The 19,157-nt window shown below is 34.5% G+C and overlaps 2 protein-coding genes across 2 annotated transcripts in view; both read right to left on the bottom strand.

Moving 5' to 3' along the window:
- Window positions 1–4,362, bottom strand: part of CYLC1 (cylicin 1) — a 50,336-nt gene extending 45,974 nt beyond the window's left edge. Inside the window, exon 1 of the mRNA XM_049766918.1 lies at window positions 4,353–4,362. Coding sequence (XP_049622875.1) covers window positions 4,353–4,362 — 10 coding nt within the window. The remainder of the gene's footprint in view (window positions 1–4,352) is intronic.
- The window catches only part of PCDH11X (protocadherin 11 X-linked), a 1,221,358-nt gene that overhangs the window by 1,174,169 nt on the left and 28,032 nt on the right, over window positions 1–19,157 (bottom strand). The window lies entirely within an intron of this gene.

The following is a 19,157-nucleotide window of genomic DNA, read 5'->3' as shown; positions in this document are numbered from 1 at the left end:
AAGCTAATTTCATTATTTAATTGTATTATTTTTAATTTTATCTTCTTGCCTTGCCATTATTTTTAATTTTATATACTTGCCTTGCTTGTGGCCATCACATGCATTCCCCAAGCAGAACCACTGGATGTGATCCAACAAACCCCAAAATTTACATTGTCAATATTAAAAAAACATTTTGGGGGACCACACCCAGTGACACTAAGGGATTATTCCTGGCTATGTGCTCAGAAATCGCTCCTGGCTTAGAGGACCATGTGGGATGCTGGGGGGTCAAACTGCAGTCTGTCCTAGGCTAGTGTAAAAAACAGCCCTTGGGATGGGCTTGGATGGTGGATGGAGATCTTTGTTTTTAGGCCCCGGCCACGTGACTCCATCCCCCATTAACTGGCAGGACTAGGTCCAGGAAAGCGATGGGTATTGAACTCACAGGCAGGCTTCCAGAGAGATAACATCTTTATTTAGCAACATATGTGGCTGCTAACCATTATGCATTCAGCCCTGCATTCTTGCTTCTCCCTCAGCCATAGCTCTCCATCCAGGTAAATGCTAATTCCTCTCCATCCTGGCCAAAGACCATAAAGACACTATCCCTTAGTCAAAGGCCTTATCTAACCTTCCCAAGACAACTCCCAGGATGGGAGGAGTCTTGCAGGTAAGGTTACACGTAATATCTGCTTCCCAAGAGCCCTCCCAGGAATGGGCGGGTCTCAGGTAGATACACCTAAACCCAGGGTGGAGTCACAGGCTAGTACCAGCAAGGCAGATGCTTTACCTCTCTGCACCACCACTCCAGCCCCTATATTAAAAATATTTTTATGAACAACAGCTTAATGGCTAAGTAGCTAAATGATGACTAAAATAAAAATAATCAAAGGTCAAAAGACAAAAAATTTTAGTCTCTGTACATTTTTTTGTTTTTGTGGTTTTTGGATTTGGACAAAATTAATTTTTCTTTTAGAAAACTGATATAAATAAAGAAATGCAAATATTTTAGACATCCAGAATAGAGTGACCAGAGTAATCAAATTTTACATAAATTATATTAAAATTTTAAATTGTGTGGCCAATCAGGATAGTCGTCTTTTAGATGGGAAGATTGATAAAAGATGTAATAGTTACATTAAAAAATTGAAATACGGGGCCGGTGAGGTGGCGCTAGAGGTAAAGTGTCTGCCTTGCAAGCGCTAGCTAAGGAAGGACCGTGGTTCAATCCCCTGGTGTCCCATATAGTCCCCCCAAGCCAGGGGCAGTTTTTGAGCGCTTAGCCAGGAGTAACCCCTGAGCGTCAAATGGGTGTGGCCCAAAAAAACATAACAAAACAAAAAAATGAAATAGTTTTTATATGGACAGGTAATTGTAATAGTTAGAACAGTTGCAATTGCTAGCACATTTATTGTGATATATATGTGCAATTTTTAAATACATTAAATTAAATCATATTAATAATAATTGTCTATATATATGGAAAAAATAAAGCAGCATGGGAAACTAAATAATTAGCTCAAATTGTTTAATACTCCAAGTGAGATTCAGAAACAGATAATTAGCACCTGAATAAATTTACTTAATCAAATATTAGTGACTTAATTTATATTCAAGGAGGAATTAAGTAAAACCAATATGTAAAAATTATACTACTTTCTAAAAAGATGCAAGTTGTATAATTCTAGTATAGGCTGTTGGACAGTGCTACTCTGGTAGGGTGATATCCTGGAAACTGAGGAGACTGTCAAACCTCATCTAGGAGTGCTCCCCCCAAAAAGACCCCGTTGGTCAAATACATCTCTGCCTCTGCCTCTTCTATCCTGCCACCTTTCAGACACCTTTCATCACTCATGCTAGTCTAGTTACCCTTCTGAAAGCTGAACCTGAGGACCTGAATTTCTGGTGCTTTAATTTCAGAAAGATGCCTAAGACAGAGAGGGCCACCAGGTCTGTGGGCATGTGAAGAATAGAATCAATGACTTTTCCACCTTTGAGCATAGCTTTCTCATGTTTAAGAGGCAGGTCCATGTAAAGTGAAAGGTATTAAGCAGGACAGCTAGTAGGGAAGTGCCCCTCTCAGGCAATTAATTCTTGAGATTTAATAAAAGCAAGAGGCAGGAATTTGAGGGGTAGTTACTTCCCTGATAGGACACTCTCACCTAGAGTCACTATAGACCCGGAGAAAATGGAATCCCCTCCTAGTAGAAGCTCCAGAAGGAATAAAGGAATATCAAAGAAGACAATCAACAACCCCTGAAGGCCACACAGTACTCTTTTTATTATGGGATGCCAGGATTTGAACCACTGTCCTGCATGCAAGGCAAACACCCTACCTGCACGCAATTCTGGTGAAGGGGGGTGTTCTTTACATGATTGAAGCCCAACCACAATCATCTTTGTAATCAAGGTGTTTAAATAAAGACATTAATTTAAAAATCAGTAATTAAAAAATCAGTGGTGCCACACAGTGCTCTTAAGAGAGTCGAAATCCCACAGGGGGCAGGTTGGGCAAACCCTAGAAAGTTCCATTTAGACCAAAAGAGGTACACCCATGTATACCTGCACACATGTTCATTTAAACCAAAAGAGGTACACACGGTACCTGAGCATGTGTTGCCCGCATGATATGGAATTTACCTACTTTCATGTTGGGTTCTGTACCAGGGTTCTTTCTATCTTTGTAGAAGCCCTTACTCTCTCTTGAGCATGTTACTAGATACTCTTTCCCTCTTTCTTTTCTTGTCCCTCTCCTATCCCAATACCTTCAAACAAAACATTTTTACTTCAAAAATTATACTACTATAAGGAAGAGTACAATATAATATATGAAAGATAATTTTCACAAAGTCGCAGGTGCTCAACAAATGGACTGTACACTGTAATCTTTCCACCTACATAATATTATATTTTCCTACTTAGGGTTTTGAAGTAGTAGATTTTATTTTTATTTCTTTATTTTTGGTGAAGCAAAATTATTTTACTAAACAAAATTTAGACAAATATGGAGGGTGACACATGGTATAGAGAGCATACAGTCTCCTAAAACGAGGGGAAAAACTAGAAACGTTGGGGTTTCAAAACAGCAAAATTTATTACAGAATTCACATTAAGAGAAAAATCTTATATATTTCCTTAAAAATCACTATTACAAATATGTAAAAAAGTAGAAATAATTTTTGGATCTTGATATTTCTTTATGTTTGTTTCTACAGTATTGAGGTAACGTTAGCATAATGGAGTCCAAATATTGGGACCAGAGCTATAATAGGGTAGGAAAGGCACTTGTGTTCCAAATTGGTAGACTGGGGTCAATCACTAGTACTACATATGGTATCTCAAGCCCTGATAGCCACATTCCCTCAGTTAGAGCCAGAAATAAACCTAAGAAGAGTGAGACATGATACTCCCCAAAATGAAAATATTAATAAGTTTTAGAGGTTCAGGGTACTAAAGCACAATTACCATCAATGTGCCAGTTACCCTCCATCACCATTCACAGGACACATATGTAAAAACATAGACAGACATGTACATAAATATACCTTTCTTCAATAAAAATTATAAGACATTTTATGTTTTATATCATTTATGGAACACATTAGATATTTCTCCTTAAATGCTTTTAAAATATATCCTCAATAAAATTTTAAAAGAGAGAATAATTGCTTACTTGATGTGGGATAGTCATATGTTCTGATGATTCCATCAAGTCTGTTAAAAGAAGAAAATAATTTAACTTAATTTTCAATATATAGAATTATAACAGTAAAGATACCAAAAAGTCAACATAATGTATTACCCATATTAGCACTGACATTTTTACATTTTTGAAGACTGTCTAAATATAATTCATATTATTTCCCTTCAAAATTCAAGCTATGGAGAACAAAATCTATTTTTGAAATGTATCAAACAAAAATGTATAAATATGAACTAAAACTATTACATAAGTATATATATATATATATATTAAGGCACACCTAGTGATGATGATTATTCCTGATTTTGCACTCAAAAGTACACCTGGAGGTTCTCAAGGGGAACTTGTACAAGGAAAGAGCCCTATTCGCTGTAGTATCACTAACCTCTATAATAATTAAGTTATATAAAATATAGTATTTGATTATATAAGAGAGTATATTGAAAAAGTATCTCATTAACTTACTGGGGAAAATCTAGATTAGCAAAAATTCCATATTTTCTTAATATTAATAAAACTAAAAATGTCTGAGTTATATCAGAAAATATTTTCATTGAGTTTTTAACTTCCTACAAAGAGGAAAATAAAATATTTTTATTAAGAAAATGGACATTTACCTTATGGTTTCAGATCTGATATCAAGGTCTTTAATCCATTTGGATTTTACCTTCATACATGGTGTTATCTGAGTGTCTGAGTTCCCTTTTTTGCAAGTGGCTAACAAGTTGTGCCAACACCTCCTGGTGAAGAGGATTTCCTTGTTCCTTTTAGGATTTCTTGCTCCTTTATTCAAAAATTAGGTGATTGTATATCTGGGGAACATTCTCTGAGTCTATTCCACTGATCTGAGGGTCTCTATTACAATACTATGACATTGAGACTGAAGGCATCTTTAAGGAGGAAACAGAACTCTCCAAATGAGTGGAAGCAGAGAAAACATATGGGAATATATTAAGCTGAAAAGCTTCTGCAACTCAAAGGAAATAGTGTCCAGGATACAAAAGCCACCCACTGAGTGGGAGAAACTATTCACCCAATCCCAACAGATAAGGGGCTAATATCCAAAATATAAAGGCAATGACAGAACTTTACAAGAAAAAAATCTAATCCCATCAAAAATGGGGAGAAGAAATGAACAGACATTTTGATAAAGAAGAAATACAAATGGCCAAAAGACACATAAAAAATTCTCTATATCACTAATCATCAGGGAGATGCAAATCAAAACAACTATGAGGTAGCATCTCACACCACAGAGATTGGCGCACATCACAAAGAATGAGAACAAGCAGTGCTGGTGGGAATGTGGAGAGAAAGGAACTCTTATTCACTGCTGGTGGGAATGCCAGAATTTGAACCATTGACCTTCTGCATGAAAGCAAAGGCCTTATCTCCATGCTATCTCTCTGGCCCCATAATTAGTAATTTTCAACTAAAGATAAACATCACACTTAATTTGGTATTTAAAAAAAGCAAAGATGTCTGAAAACTGGTAACGTGCATTAACATATCTGCATTTGCAGACCAATTATTCTAAAACTTCCAAGTAGTTTGTGAACTCAATTCTGATTTGGAACCACTAATATGAATAAAATCAAAGAATAGCAAAAAAATTGTTGGGGGACAAATCTGACAGTTTTCATGGGTTATTCCTTGCTCTGTGCTCAGAAATCACTCCTGGCAAGTTCGTGGATCATATAGCATGCCAGGGATCAAACCCGTGCTGGCCCCATGCAAGGCCCTACCTGTTGTGCTATCACCCAAGCCACAATAGCAATGTACTTTATAAATTTCTAGGATTGTGCTTATTTTTCACAAGGAAGTTTGTCAATGTCATATTTAAAGCCACATTACTTATCAATATAGCTGGAAAGACATGTCCTAGATAGACTAAAAAAAAAAATCCCTCAGTGTGAAAGTTTGAAAAGCTGAATAGGCCACTACTTTAATATTTTGGGAAAATGACTGCAGGATCATTTGTTTGGACTTCCTTCCTACTTTCTTTTTTTTTTTTTTTTTTTTTTTTTTGGTTTTTGGGCCACACCCGGTGACGCTCAGGGGTTACTCCTGGCTATGCGCTCAGAAGTCGCTCCTGGCTTGGGGGACCATATGGGACGCCGGGGGATCGAACCGCGGTCCGTCTCCTAGGCTAGCGCAGGTAAGGCTTACCTTACCTCCAGCGCCACCGCCCGGCCCCATCCTTCCTACTTTCTAATGTTTATTATCAAAAGTACGTTTGAGGCCTGAGCAATAGCACAGCGGTAGCCATTTTCCTTGCATGCAGCTGACCCAGGACGAACCTCAGTTTTATCGCCAGCGCCCCATATGATCCCCCAAGTTAGGAGCAATTTCTGGGCGCATAGCCAGGAGTAACCCCTGAGCGTCACCAGGTGTAGTCCAAAAACAAACAAACAAAATAGTACATTAGAGGGACTGAAGAGATAGCACAGAGCTAGCAAGCAGCCTATCCAGGACAGACTGTGGTTTGAATCCCAGCATCCCATATGGTCCTCTCTGCCTGTCAGGAGTGATTTCTGAGCACAGAGCCAGTAATAACCCCTGAGCACTGCCAGTTGTGACACAAAAACAACAACAGCAAATTAGAGCACAATTCACTCTGCCTACATGTAACTAATATAAAACTGAACTAATAAAATATAATATATTTTAATATATTTTATATATAATACAATATATTGATATAATATATTTATATATTATTAATATAATTTAATAATATGACTTAGGATATAATGCTTTGAAATATGAAATTAAATATAAACATTGATTCTCTTATTCCAACCTTTCAGTACATTACATATCATTAATAAACACTGGACTAGGTATTCAATGAATAGTGCTAAAGGCTTACATAGTCAAATATCATGTTCACTAAATAAAACAGGTTAAGATATATAAAATTTTATTAAATGTATAGTAGTAATATTCAAAATCACAAGGCTGTTGAAATTATTACATATTATAGTAACAAATAGAACAAAAGATAAAATTATTTCAGCAGAGATATAGGGCATTTGATTAGCATGATTAGGGGAAGTGGAATAATAGAGATAGCACAGATAAATACACAGTATTATCACTTGAAGTGCAAGTAATCACAGGCTGATATAAAACAAGTATTAATAAAAATATAATACTGAAATTATATGTAATTTGTTTGTTGACTATAGTGGAATACATCTAGAAATCAAAGACAAAAATAATGAAAATTAAACTTATGCAGAATGTGGTATAGAATAATTCAAGAGCAAAAGAGATAGTACAGATATTAAGATGTTCCCCTTATCTAACCCTGGTTTTATTCTCAGCATTGCATATAGTCCTCAAGTGCCATCAGAAATGAACCCTGTTGAGCACTGAGGGCAGTGTATCCCCTGAGCAGAGCCAGTTTTGAACTAATTCCCTCCCCCAAAATAATGAATCATAAAGAAAAATTGAAAATATATCACTGACAATTATGCTAAGCATTACACTCTCCATATCTATCTATTTATGAGCAAATTTCATGACTTTATTTTTTCCTAAGTGCTGCAGAGTATTTCATTGCATAAATATACCACTATTTCTTTATCCACTCTTCTGTTCTCAAGTACTTGGATTTTTTCAAACTTTTGGCTATTGTGAATATTACTGTAATGAACACAGGATTTCAGAAGGCTTTTTTGCATTGTGTTTAGGGTCATGATGTTTAATTATGTGTAGCATTTTTTCTTTTTTCTCTTGTAATCTCCCATGTTTCTGGTATCTTTAATGTTTGATTTGCTTTATTAGAGTTTTCTCTATTTTTTTCTTTGTAAGTCTTGCCAACTTTGTCAATCTTGTTTATTCTTTCAAAGAACCTGCTCTTTTTATATTAACATCTTTATTTAAGCACCATAGTTAAAAACATGCAGAAAGTTGGGTTTTAGTCATAAAAAGTACACCCCCCCTTCACCAGTGCAACCATCTCACTACCAATGCCTTCCGTCTCCCTCCTCTCCCACCCCTGCCTGTCTTTGATACATTCTATTTCTTTCACTGCCGTTGCATGATAGTTGTTGGTGTAGTTATTTCTCTAACGACACTCACCAATCTTTGTAGTAAGCATCATATCATGAGCTAGTCCTTTCAAACCTCATCTATATTGTCTCTGGGTATTATTACCATACTGTCTTTTATTTTTCTTAAATCCCACAGATGAGTGAGACTATTGTGTGTCTATCTCTTATCTTCAGACTCATTTTAGTCAGCATAATAGTTTCCATTTCCATCCATGATTAGAAAAATTCCATGACTTCATTTTTTCCTGACAGCTGCATAATATTCCACTGTGTATATGTATCACAGTTACTTTAGTCACTCATCTGTTGTTGGGCATCTGGGTTGTTTCCAGATTCTGGCTATTGGAAAAGACCTACAATGAACATAGGTGTGCAGAGGGGATTTCTGTATTGTGTCTTTGTGATATGTAGCTTTTTTCATGTGCTGTTTTTTGCCACCTGTATTCCTTCTTTGAAGAAATTACTATTATTCTCTTCTCCTTTTTTATTGGAATTAGATTTTGTCATTGCTGCTGTTATTTTTGTTTTATTTTGTAAAGTTCTATTGTAAATAGAGCTTGCCTCATATAGCTGAGATATTAATTGCTTACCAGGATAGATTTTGGGTGAATAATATTTCTCATTCCATAGGCATTCTTTGTGCCATAGTCACCATATAATTTGTTATGCAGAAGTTTCTTAGTTTAATTTAATCCAAATTGTTAGTCTGCTTCCACTTGCTTGGTCAATGGTGTGTCAAGTTGAAGATACCTTGAGCTACAATGTCATGGAGAGTTGTGTCTACATTTTTCTATATGTGCCTTATTGTTTCAGTCTGACATTAAGGTTTTTATTACATTTTTATTTGACCTTTGTGCACTGCATTAAATAGAAGTCTGAGTTTATTTTTTGCATGTAGTTAACCTGTTTTCCCAACACTACTTGTTGAAGAAGCTTTTGTCACTCCACTTCATATTTCTTTCTCCTTTATCAAAGATTAATCATATTCTGGGGCCAGTCTTGGGATATTCAAGTATATTCCATTGATCTAAGTATCTGTCTTGATTCTTGCTGTTTTAATGACTACTGTCATATAGCACTCATTTGAGGAATATAAAAAATACTGTGGAATTAATATCCAAAGACAATAGAGAAAAAGGCCAGGAAGGCCAGTCAATGATAACATGCTTGCCACATATAGAGGGGGAGTTCATATAGGGCAGAGAAGGTACTACTATAACAATGATAGTTCGATATTATCACTCTGGACAAGAACTGTGTGCTGAAAGGAGACAAAATGATATGTATGATACCCCTTCAATAACATTATTGCAAACCAATGTATCAAAAATGAAAAAAAGTGAGAGAGTGAGAAAGATCAAAAACTATATGCCACAAAGACAGACAAGGGGGAGTGCAGGGCTAGAGGGATAATGTAAACATTGTGACAGGAAATATGCATTGGTGATGGGTGTTGTACATTGTTTTACTGAAACTCAAGCATGAAATATTTGTAACTGTGTACCTCACAGTGGTTCCACTAAAGAATTTATTTATAAAATAAAACATCAAATGGAAAGAAAGATATAAAGAGAAAATGTAAAACGGCACTGTGAATAACTTAAATAAATTACAATATTTGAATATTTCGGGATGAAAAGACAAATTTATAAATAAATATATTGCCTGTTATTAAAGTCCTCTGTTAGAAAAGTTGATGGTCTATAAAATCTGATGCATCTTTTCAACAAGAATATAAAATTAGCAGCAAATCAATACTAATGTATGTGCAGTAAAGTATATATTCATTCTTTGTAGAATGAAAAATGACTAGAAAATGATAAAGAAAAAGTCAATGAATTTGAGAATTTAACTTAACTGGAATATTTGTTACACAACCTATTTGAAGGCTGAAATAAGTGGTATTAGAACATGCACACATATTGATAATAAAGTACTTACTGACTTCGAGATGTCAAGGCCCAGACATTTTCATTGTCCAGTTCTTTCAAATGCCTAAGAACAAATAACAACTATTCAAATATTTTCCCAAATAATAGAAAAAGATAATGGTTAGAAAAGAACCAAATCATGACAAGAAAATCTGAATTAGACACTAATATGAAATAAAGTTACAAACTAAAAACAAAGGTCAAGATTCAATATTTTAAAACAAACTAAATACAGAAAAAAGAATACTACAATATAACAAGTTATGCTTATGTAATATTGATTTGATGGTTGAAACTGGACACAATCACACATAATTCAAAAACATAAGGCTGGAGCAATAACTCAGAAAGTACTATGTAATAAGTATAAGTTTTACTTGAAAACTTGAATATGTACATCAGATATTTTTAGTCAAAGCACTGAGTGTTGAAGCATCATTTCTTTTATAAGTAGTTATAAAACAAAAGTGAGAATATTAAAGGAAAATGGAATCAGTACTAATTATTCAGATGATTATTGCTTTGGTTATATGTTAACAGATACAAAAATTTTATAGGTACACTGTCTATGTTATGCTTAGAAAGTAAAAAAAAATAATGGGACTGAAAAATGTTTTCTATTGAAGAGGAGGTTAGGAATGTTAGTCAGGTTAGGAATATAAACCATCCATCTCAACAGAATCCAAGGACAAAGAATAGTTTACATATAAGGGATGTGAGTAAGAATATCATATTAGAAATAAAATCATCTTGCTCAGCCTCATAATTTGAGAGGGGATATGGACAGTACCACAATAGACAATCATATAAACATTTAGTGGAAATAAAAAATGATCAGACTTGAACATCAAACCCAAAGTCAATGACAACAGAATCGATACCCAATCTACAACAAGCTGTACAAGGAGAAGTGGGATGCATGCTGGGAAAAAGAGTGGAGGAAGGACAACACTGGTGGTAGGAATTCTCCTTATTCATTATCACTACCATAAATATTACTGTGAAAGTTTTGTAACTCATTCTGGACACAATAATTAAAAAAAGAATCTCATATTAATGGAATAAAACCTCATTGTATACATCAGAGCCACACATGAGACAAATAATTTGAAACAAAATATCCTGCTAGAACCAAAAGGCATAGACATAGGAAAAATAGAGGTAATTAAAATCCAAAATTTTATAATCTAAAACTATATCTGTATTCAGAAAGTCATTTTATATGATGTAAGCCCCAATAATTAAATTATTCAAGTAGTTTGCATTTTGAGATTTTATCACTTTAAGCATATACTATTTAGCAAAGAAGTTAAATTTTAGGTTCTAACTCCATCCACCCTGGAACCTCTTTGTCCATCCACCAGCCCTTAAACTCATCAAATGATTCATGATCCTCATGGCTTTATATGACCTTCCCATAGTCGTTCAACTCCAGCCCCTTGGGTATTATCATATCAACAATCTTAAAAGTATGTCTCTGATTCCACAAGTTCCCCCAATATATAGCATAACAACTTACTGCAGCTGTGCTAGTTTCAGATCATCCTGGTTAAACCTTCTGCATTCTTCCCCTATTAGCCCTCCTGTGGAATAACCTCCTGACAGACATGGCACTATCAGAAATAATTCATAAGAACTAGACTGATACTGTGAATAGAACACAAGACCACTGTTAAAACAACATGTAATATATTTACTTTTACCACACATGGAACACCAGGAATAATACTTGAAATAATTCAGCTATTTCAATGTATCAATGGATATGAACAGTAAGTCTTCAATTGACATAATTTTTAGCACTACCTAAATATCATTTTAGAGCAACAATGTTATAAATGTTGGATAAATTGAGGAAATAATTGAGAGAGTCAATAAAATAGAAGTTAGAAGTTCATAAAAACAAAATAATTTCTCAACTCTGTAGCAGAACTGAAGATCTTAAAACTGAACCTGAAGACAAGGCACACAACATAATTAATAAAGAAGATGGAGAAATCAAAATGTTTTAAATATAAATATATATAGATTATATTAATGAAGACCACCTATGTAATAGAGAAATTGCAGGAGAAAATGGAAAGGAGAAGGAAAACTAGCAGAAGAGATGGTAGTAAATAATATACATGTATGAGGAAGATCATTACACTGATTCAGAAGATACCAAAAGGTCAAATAATATAACCAAACATTACAACAGAAATTAACATAAAAAGAAAGGTAGAAAGGTGGAACACTATTACTTTTGGAAACTGAATAGCATAATATTAAGTAACTGTTGGATCAAGAGTATATACTAGAAGGAATAAAAATATTCCGTTATACAAAAGATTGGATACATAAACTTTCCAAACCATGAAATATGTTCAAAGCAGAGTAAGAAGAAATTAAAAGGCAGCATAGGTTTACATTCAGAAGCAATTAAACTTTCATAACTAATACAGTGACAAAGCTCAAGTGATTATAAAATGAACAGCAAAGAACACCCGGAAATGTAGAAGAATATAATAGGAGTAAAAGTCAGTGACACAGCAAAATGATGAAAATTATCAGTGATATGAGGAGTTTGTTTTCCAAAGGAATAAGCAAGATAAAAAACATTTTAGCTACACTAAAAGTATATGAACGTTATAAACTTCCTCATAAATAAAAAATAGTCTAAGATTTTTTATAAACAGCCTAATGTAAATTAAACTGAACAACTAAAATGTGGATGAAATTTTAGGCTAATACACTCTTCTAAGATTAAACAAGGGGGGAGCAGAACATGCTAAAAAATCTTGTGTATGGAAAGAATAATTAAAATCACGAGGCTGGAGACAGTATAGTAGGTAAGGTGCTTTTTTGCACAAGGCTGATCTGGATCAGAGACCTAGATACCCATTAGTCCGCGCAGCCTGCCAGGGTTAATCCTCAAGTGCAGTGTCAGAAAAAAATGCCTAGCTCCGCCTTGTGTGGCCCAAAAACAAATGAATAAAAAATATTCTCAAGAGCAAAATCCCAGGTTCATTTGGGTTCCCTGGTAAATTTTACCAAATCTTTAAATACTTACTTCAATTATTCCTAGTTACCTCCAAAACATTGAAAAAATAAATCCAAACAACTTCATTAAATGCAACACTACCCTAATACCAGAAGTAGACATAAATTATTATAAAACAAAATTTCAGTGTGATAGCCCCAAATTATATGAACAGAAATGTTCTAAGCAAAATATTAGCAAATCAAATACATAAAACTATCATACAATATTATTAAGGATTTATATATATTTAATCAATACAATTCCAGGAGTCAATACATACAAAATGATAAACATATTAGATAACAGTAACAAAAGGAAAGATAAAGATCACATAATCAAATAAATTAATGTGGAGAAAGGTCTTGACAATATTAAACATTTCTTCATAATAAAAGCCCTTAACAGAATAAAATATTTTTTTAAAATTCATAAACATTGGAGTCGGATCAATAGCACAGTGGGTACAGCATTTGCCTAGCATCTGGCCAACCTGGGTTTGATCACTGGCATCCTATATGGTCCCTGAGACTGCCAGTAATAATTTCTGAGGATAATACCAGGAGTAACCTCTGAGCATTGCCAAGTGTGTCCCAAAAAATCAAAAACAGGGCAACAATAACGAAAAACCCCTAAGCATTGCCACAGCCATTTAAAACACACCTACAGTCAATGTCAGACTTAACAGCAAAAAACTGAGATGTCTCTCTGTGTTTGTGTAAAGAAAATTCTATTCCAGTTTATACTACTATTCAGCATATTCCTGAAAATCTATGTAACAAAAGTTTAGCAATAAAAATGACATTCAAATTATAAAAAGAAAAGTTAAGCTATCATTATTTTATATGACATAATGTATACATAGAAGACCCTAAAGATTTTTCTAAGATTAAATAAATATACCAAGTAGTGTCAAAATCAATGAACAGAAATTTATTGAAATTCTCTATGTAAATAATGAATTAGAAAAGAAATAAACAAAAAGACATTGCCAATTAAAAGTATCCAAAATTATCAAATACATGAGTCAGTTTAATAAAAATATGAACAACTTAACATTGAAAACTATAAATTATTAAAGTAAATTAAATATAGCAAGAAATTAAAAAACGTTTTGTTCATATTTTGGGGTAATCTACATTGCCAAAAAATTACCACCCTCTAAAAAAACTAGGAATTGAGCTTCCAATATGACCGAGCAATACTACTCCTAGGAATATAACCGAAGAGAGTCCAAAAACAGTGCAGAAAGGCTATCTGCAGTCCTATGTTCATGGCAGCATTATTCACAATTTCCAGAAACTGTATGTTCATGCATGTTCTATGTTCATGGCAGTATTAGTCACAATTTCCAGAAACTGTATATTCATGTATGTTCTATGTTCATGCAGCATTATTCACAATTTCCAGAAGCAGTGCAGAAAGGCTATCTGCAGTCCTATGTTCATGGCAGCATTATTCACAATTTCCAGAAACTGTAAGAAAAACAAATGCCTGAGAACAGATGAGTGAATAAAGAAATTGTGGTATAACTACACAAAGGAATACTATGTAGCTATTAGGAAAAATGAAGTCATGAAATCTGCTTATAGATGGAAGAATATGGAAATACTATGCTGAATGCAATGATTCAGTAGAAAAGGAATAGAATAATTGCACTTATTTGTGTGATATAAAAAGAATAGTATGTTATTATTTTCCAAAATTAAATAGAGATGAGAGCTAGAAGGGAGAGCAGTAAGACAGTAAGGCAACTATTATGATAGTTGGAAATTATCACATAAGAACTGGATGCTGAAAGGACATAAAGTGATATGCATGATACCCTGTTCAGTAACAGTATTGTAAAACACAGTGTCTATAGGGGAAAATGTTAAGCGAGAGAAGAAAATGTCTTCTACAAAAGCAGATAGGGGAGATGGTAGTGGGCAGGTTGGAAGAGAAACTGGAGGCATTGCTGGCAGGAAATGTGCACTGGTGAAGGAAGGGTTTTGTACATTTTATGACTGAAAACTTAATCATGAAAAACTTTTTTAACTGTGTATCTCACAGTGATTCAAGAATCTATTGTTTAAAAAATGACCATTCTACTCAAAGTAATAAGCGAATTCAATATAATACTCTTCAAAATTATTCAATGACTTAGAAAAATAGTATCATTTTTATGGAATTGAAGAAGGCAGGCTGGTAGGGAAGGCAGACCCATGCAACGTTTTCTTGAGATGTAATAAAACCAAGAGACAATATTTGGAGGTCCGGGGCCAGAGTGGTAGTGCAGCAGTAGGGCATTTTTCTTGCATGTGGCTGACCTAGGACAGACCGTGGTTTGATCCCCTGGCATCCTAAATGGTCCCCCAAGCCAGGAGCGATTTCTGAGCGCATAGCCAGGAGTAACCCCTGAGCATTACCGGCTGTGGCCCACAAAACAAAAACAAAAACAAAAAAAGATTTGGAGGGCTTACTTCATCATTGATAAGAGTTTCACAATATCAGACAAGACTGGAACCTGTACCAAGAAAAACTCCAGCCAGAACAAAGGTCAGGATACTCAAGAGTATCAATAGCACCAAACTCTTCCCTTTGATAACCACCCTACCAACAGGATTGTCCAAAGGTGCAAAAAGTTGGGAAATCTGGGATGTATACATACATATATGAAACTTATCATTATAATTATTAGCTTCATAAATTTTGGTATGTGAAGTCACATAACTGTTTTGGAGATTGACAAAACTGCCATAGTAAAATTTTTGAACATTGGGCCCGGAGAGATAGCACAGCGGCGTTTGCCTTGCAAGCAGCCGATCCAGGACCAAAGGTGGTTGGTTCGAATCCCGGTGTCCCATATGGTCCCCCGTGCCTGCCAGGAGCTATTTCTGAGCAGACAGCCAGGAGTAACCCCTGAGCACCGCCGGGTGTGGTCCAAAAACAAAAAAAAATTTTTTTGAACAAACTAAGTACATCAATTTATTGAAAATCAATCTCATAATTAAGTAAAGATGTTTCTGGCAGTGCTTGCCTGTGCTGAATTCCTCTGGTGAAAATTTTTCTCAATCTTAAAAGTACAGACGCACCTCATAGACGCCATGTCAAAAGATGAAATTGAATTATATTATATTTGAAAACAGAGCAGTGATCCAGAATGGAGCTTTTATTTTCTGTGAGATTTTAAGATTGGAGAGGAATTCACTAATCAAAAATGAATAATTACTATTTTCTATAGTACAAGAAGAAAGTAAATATTGCAACATGACAGAAATGTAAAATATCTGCTAAGAATATTTATTTATCAAGCATTATCAGTTATTCCTGTTTCCATGCAGAAGTAAGAACAAAACAATAAGGCTTTGTTTAGGAGTGCTGAGAAACTTGTTATAGTGAATTGACTATAAAATCCAGGTTGGGGTTAGGGATGTTGGATAGAAGAATAATATTTTATTATTTGTCCTTCTGTTCTATGAGAATTCTACCTGTTATATGTGAAAATTTTCTTTTAATATCAGGTTAAATATTGTTTTTTATGACTTGAAGAATAAATTTGCTCAACACTTATTGACAAAGACTACAATGAATATTTACAAAGCGTTCACAAAACTTAACAACACAAAGGAAACATGCATCAAAATCAGGAGACAAGATGACTAGACACTATCAAAGGCATACAGATATGTAAGAGACACATGAAAACGTTCTTGTCACTTGTCAGTATGGTACAAATCAAACAACAATGATATATTACCTCATTTAAGAAAATTAGTAAGGATGATTCCACTACCTGAATTGTCCTGCCACACCATATCTTTCAGTTTATGCACTCTATCAGCCTCTAATTTCAAGCTTTATTGACAGCTGGAGTAGAGTGCTTAACCTGCTCTTAAACCTATTTCAACTTAGATACCAGCTAGAATTCTGTGACCCTGGCAGTCTTTTGACCATTGAATACCCATAACGTGAAATTCCCTGTTCAAGTTTAAAACACAGCTGCTCAGAGGTACCTTTGAGGTGTTCCAGATCAAGTAGTCTTGATGCTACCCATCTCTATTGAATCATTAACTCAACAGACTATTTGCTACTACATGTTATTAAACACAAAAGGCTTATAAACTCATAATTACTAAATTTAACACACAGCTGCAAGAGGCACTTGAAAATTGAAAGTATGTATTAAAGTAATATAATTTATTTTGATACATAAATTTTACCTGATTTTTATAAATAACACAAATACACAAAGTATCAAGGGTTAGAAGAGAATTAAAAATTTAAAGAAATATTTTATTGGGTCTATAAAAAGATGAAAATATATATTATCTTTAAAAGATAATATTGGCTTTATGTAAAAATACTGTATTACATTTAATGTTTAAATATTTATCTTAAGATGAATTGAACTTTTAAGTAATAAAAGTAATAATAAATAATAATCATTAATAATAATAAAATAATAGGATGGGAATACACGTGGTGGTATTCAGGGAATATTCCTTTTTCATGCTCAGTGAGCTTTCCTATTAAGTCTCAATGAACTGCATTGGTGCTAGTGAGAATCCTGCTTTTTTCTCATATCTCATGTTCTGAAGTGCCTTTTTTAAAAATAAAGATAAAATTATTCTGGCTAGACTCACAAATAAAGAGAGAAAACCATGTAAATAGGATCAGAAATTAAAAGGCAAAAATTTTAAGAAACCTCAGAAATGAATTCATAGGAAATTACTATGAATAATTTTATGCCATTAAATTGGAGAAGTTACAATAAATATATAACTTTCTAGTATTATAGCCTCTGAAACTGAGTCACAAGTAAGTATAAAGTTTGAACAGAATATTTATTACCAAAAATTCAAAACTCAATCATGAACAATTTTGTAATTGTGAAAAAAAAAACAACTTTTATGAACAATCTTGTAACCATGGTGTTTAAATAAAATAATTTTAAAAAGTATTTGAGACAGTGGCTAAAAGTCTCCCAAGAATAATAGATTAGGCCACATGGGTTAATAAGTGAATTTCTCCAAAACTTCAAATAGAATTTATTTTGCCAAATAAAGAAAAAAGATGTTAGGTCACTTGCCTTACACCTGTTCCATAAAGATTTTATTATCCACAGCAAATATGGTACCCTGAGAATCTCCAGGAGTTACTCCTGTACAGTCAGGAATAAGCCCTGATTACCATTAAGTGTGGCCCCCAAATAAATACAAAAAAGTCATCAGTAAAAGTATTGATCCAGACCGATAGTGGGGAAGACCCTTGCCTTGCATGTTGCTGACAAGGGTTCAATATCCTATATCCCATATGATTTTCAGAACATCCCATATGGTTCTCAGAACACCACCAAGAGCGATTCCTGAGTGCAAATCCAGTAGTAACATCTGAGTATCCTTGGGTATGACCCCAAATCAATAAAATTAAAAAAAAATTCTTGAGATCTCAACCTGTAGTGTATCTAATTTGAGATATCAACCTGAAGATGAAGACTGGAATGAATTAATTTATATTGATATGGCAGTCTATCCACACTGAATATAAAATTGCATTTCCTTACTTATACAACTTTCCACATTATGTCCACATTACCTAGTGACATGTCTACATAAAAACCGAGCCTTATCAATTGCCTGCTTTCTACTTTCATTCTTTGATAAACCCACTTTCCCATAAGTGTTCTGTCAAGAGTCAGGAAACTTTGCCTGATGATGAGGATGAATTTGAACTCCAGGCGTTTATGGAACTCTTCCTGAAGGATATATCCCTCTACACAGACAGTACATTCAGTGACAGTGCCATGCTCTGGAAATCAGGACTTCAACATTTCATTTCAATTCACTCCTGCAGGACACGAGCTATTCCTCTTGTCAAGAACTGGTATCAGAGGGGAATGGAGCAATCGTACAGCGGATAAGGCTTTAGTCTTCCCTGATATCCCATATCCCTGAACACCGCCAGGAACGATTCTTATGCACTGTGCCAGGAGTCACCCCCTAAATACCACCGGGTGTGGCCCCCAGACAAAAAAAAACCAGAAACAAACAAAAAAACTGTAATCACTAACATTGCCTTGCAGGACTGCTTGTGAAAGTCAGGGTATCTTACCAGAAGATGCTAAAGTACTATGTGCTAAATGTCATGAATCATTGCCCCTACTCCCCACCAAGGAGAACACAACTAGAGAAGCATCTCTTTCACACTGTCAAAGCCAACAAATTCTTCCAATCCACTGAGCTGGATGGGGTGGAGGTGATTTGCCCCCAAAGCTACAACATGCTCAACCTCCTTATTTACTGAAATCTAAATATCAACATGAAGCTGGTCAGTATAATCACCATGAAAGAAAGAAAAAAGTCTCAACTTGGCAATGCTTTTCATCTCTGTTGAGAATTTCTGCATCTAATGGAATTGGTGGTGGACTGTCATATTGCAGTACAGATTTGGAAATGTGGAAGCCTTCCAATTGACAA

Source organism: Suncus etruscus, chromosome X (genome assembly GCF_024139225.1).
Source record: "Suncus etruscus isolate mSunEtr1 chromosome X, mSunEtr1.pri.cur, whole genome shotgun sequence".
NCBI classification, from domain to species: Eukaryota; Metazoa; Chordata; class Mammalia; order Eulipotyphla; family Soricidae; genus Suncus; species Suncus etruscus.
Note: the sequence above shows the minus strand (reverse complement) of the source record. Positions and strands in the feature narration are given on the sequence as shown.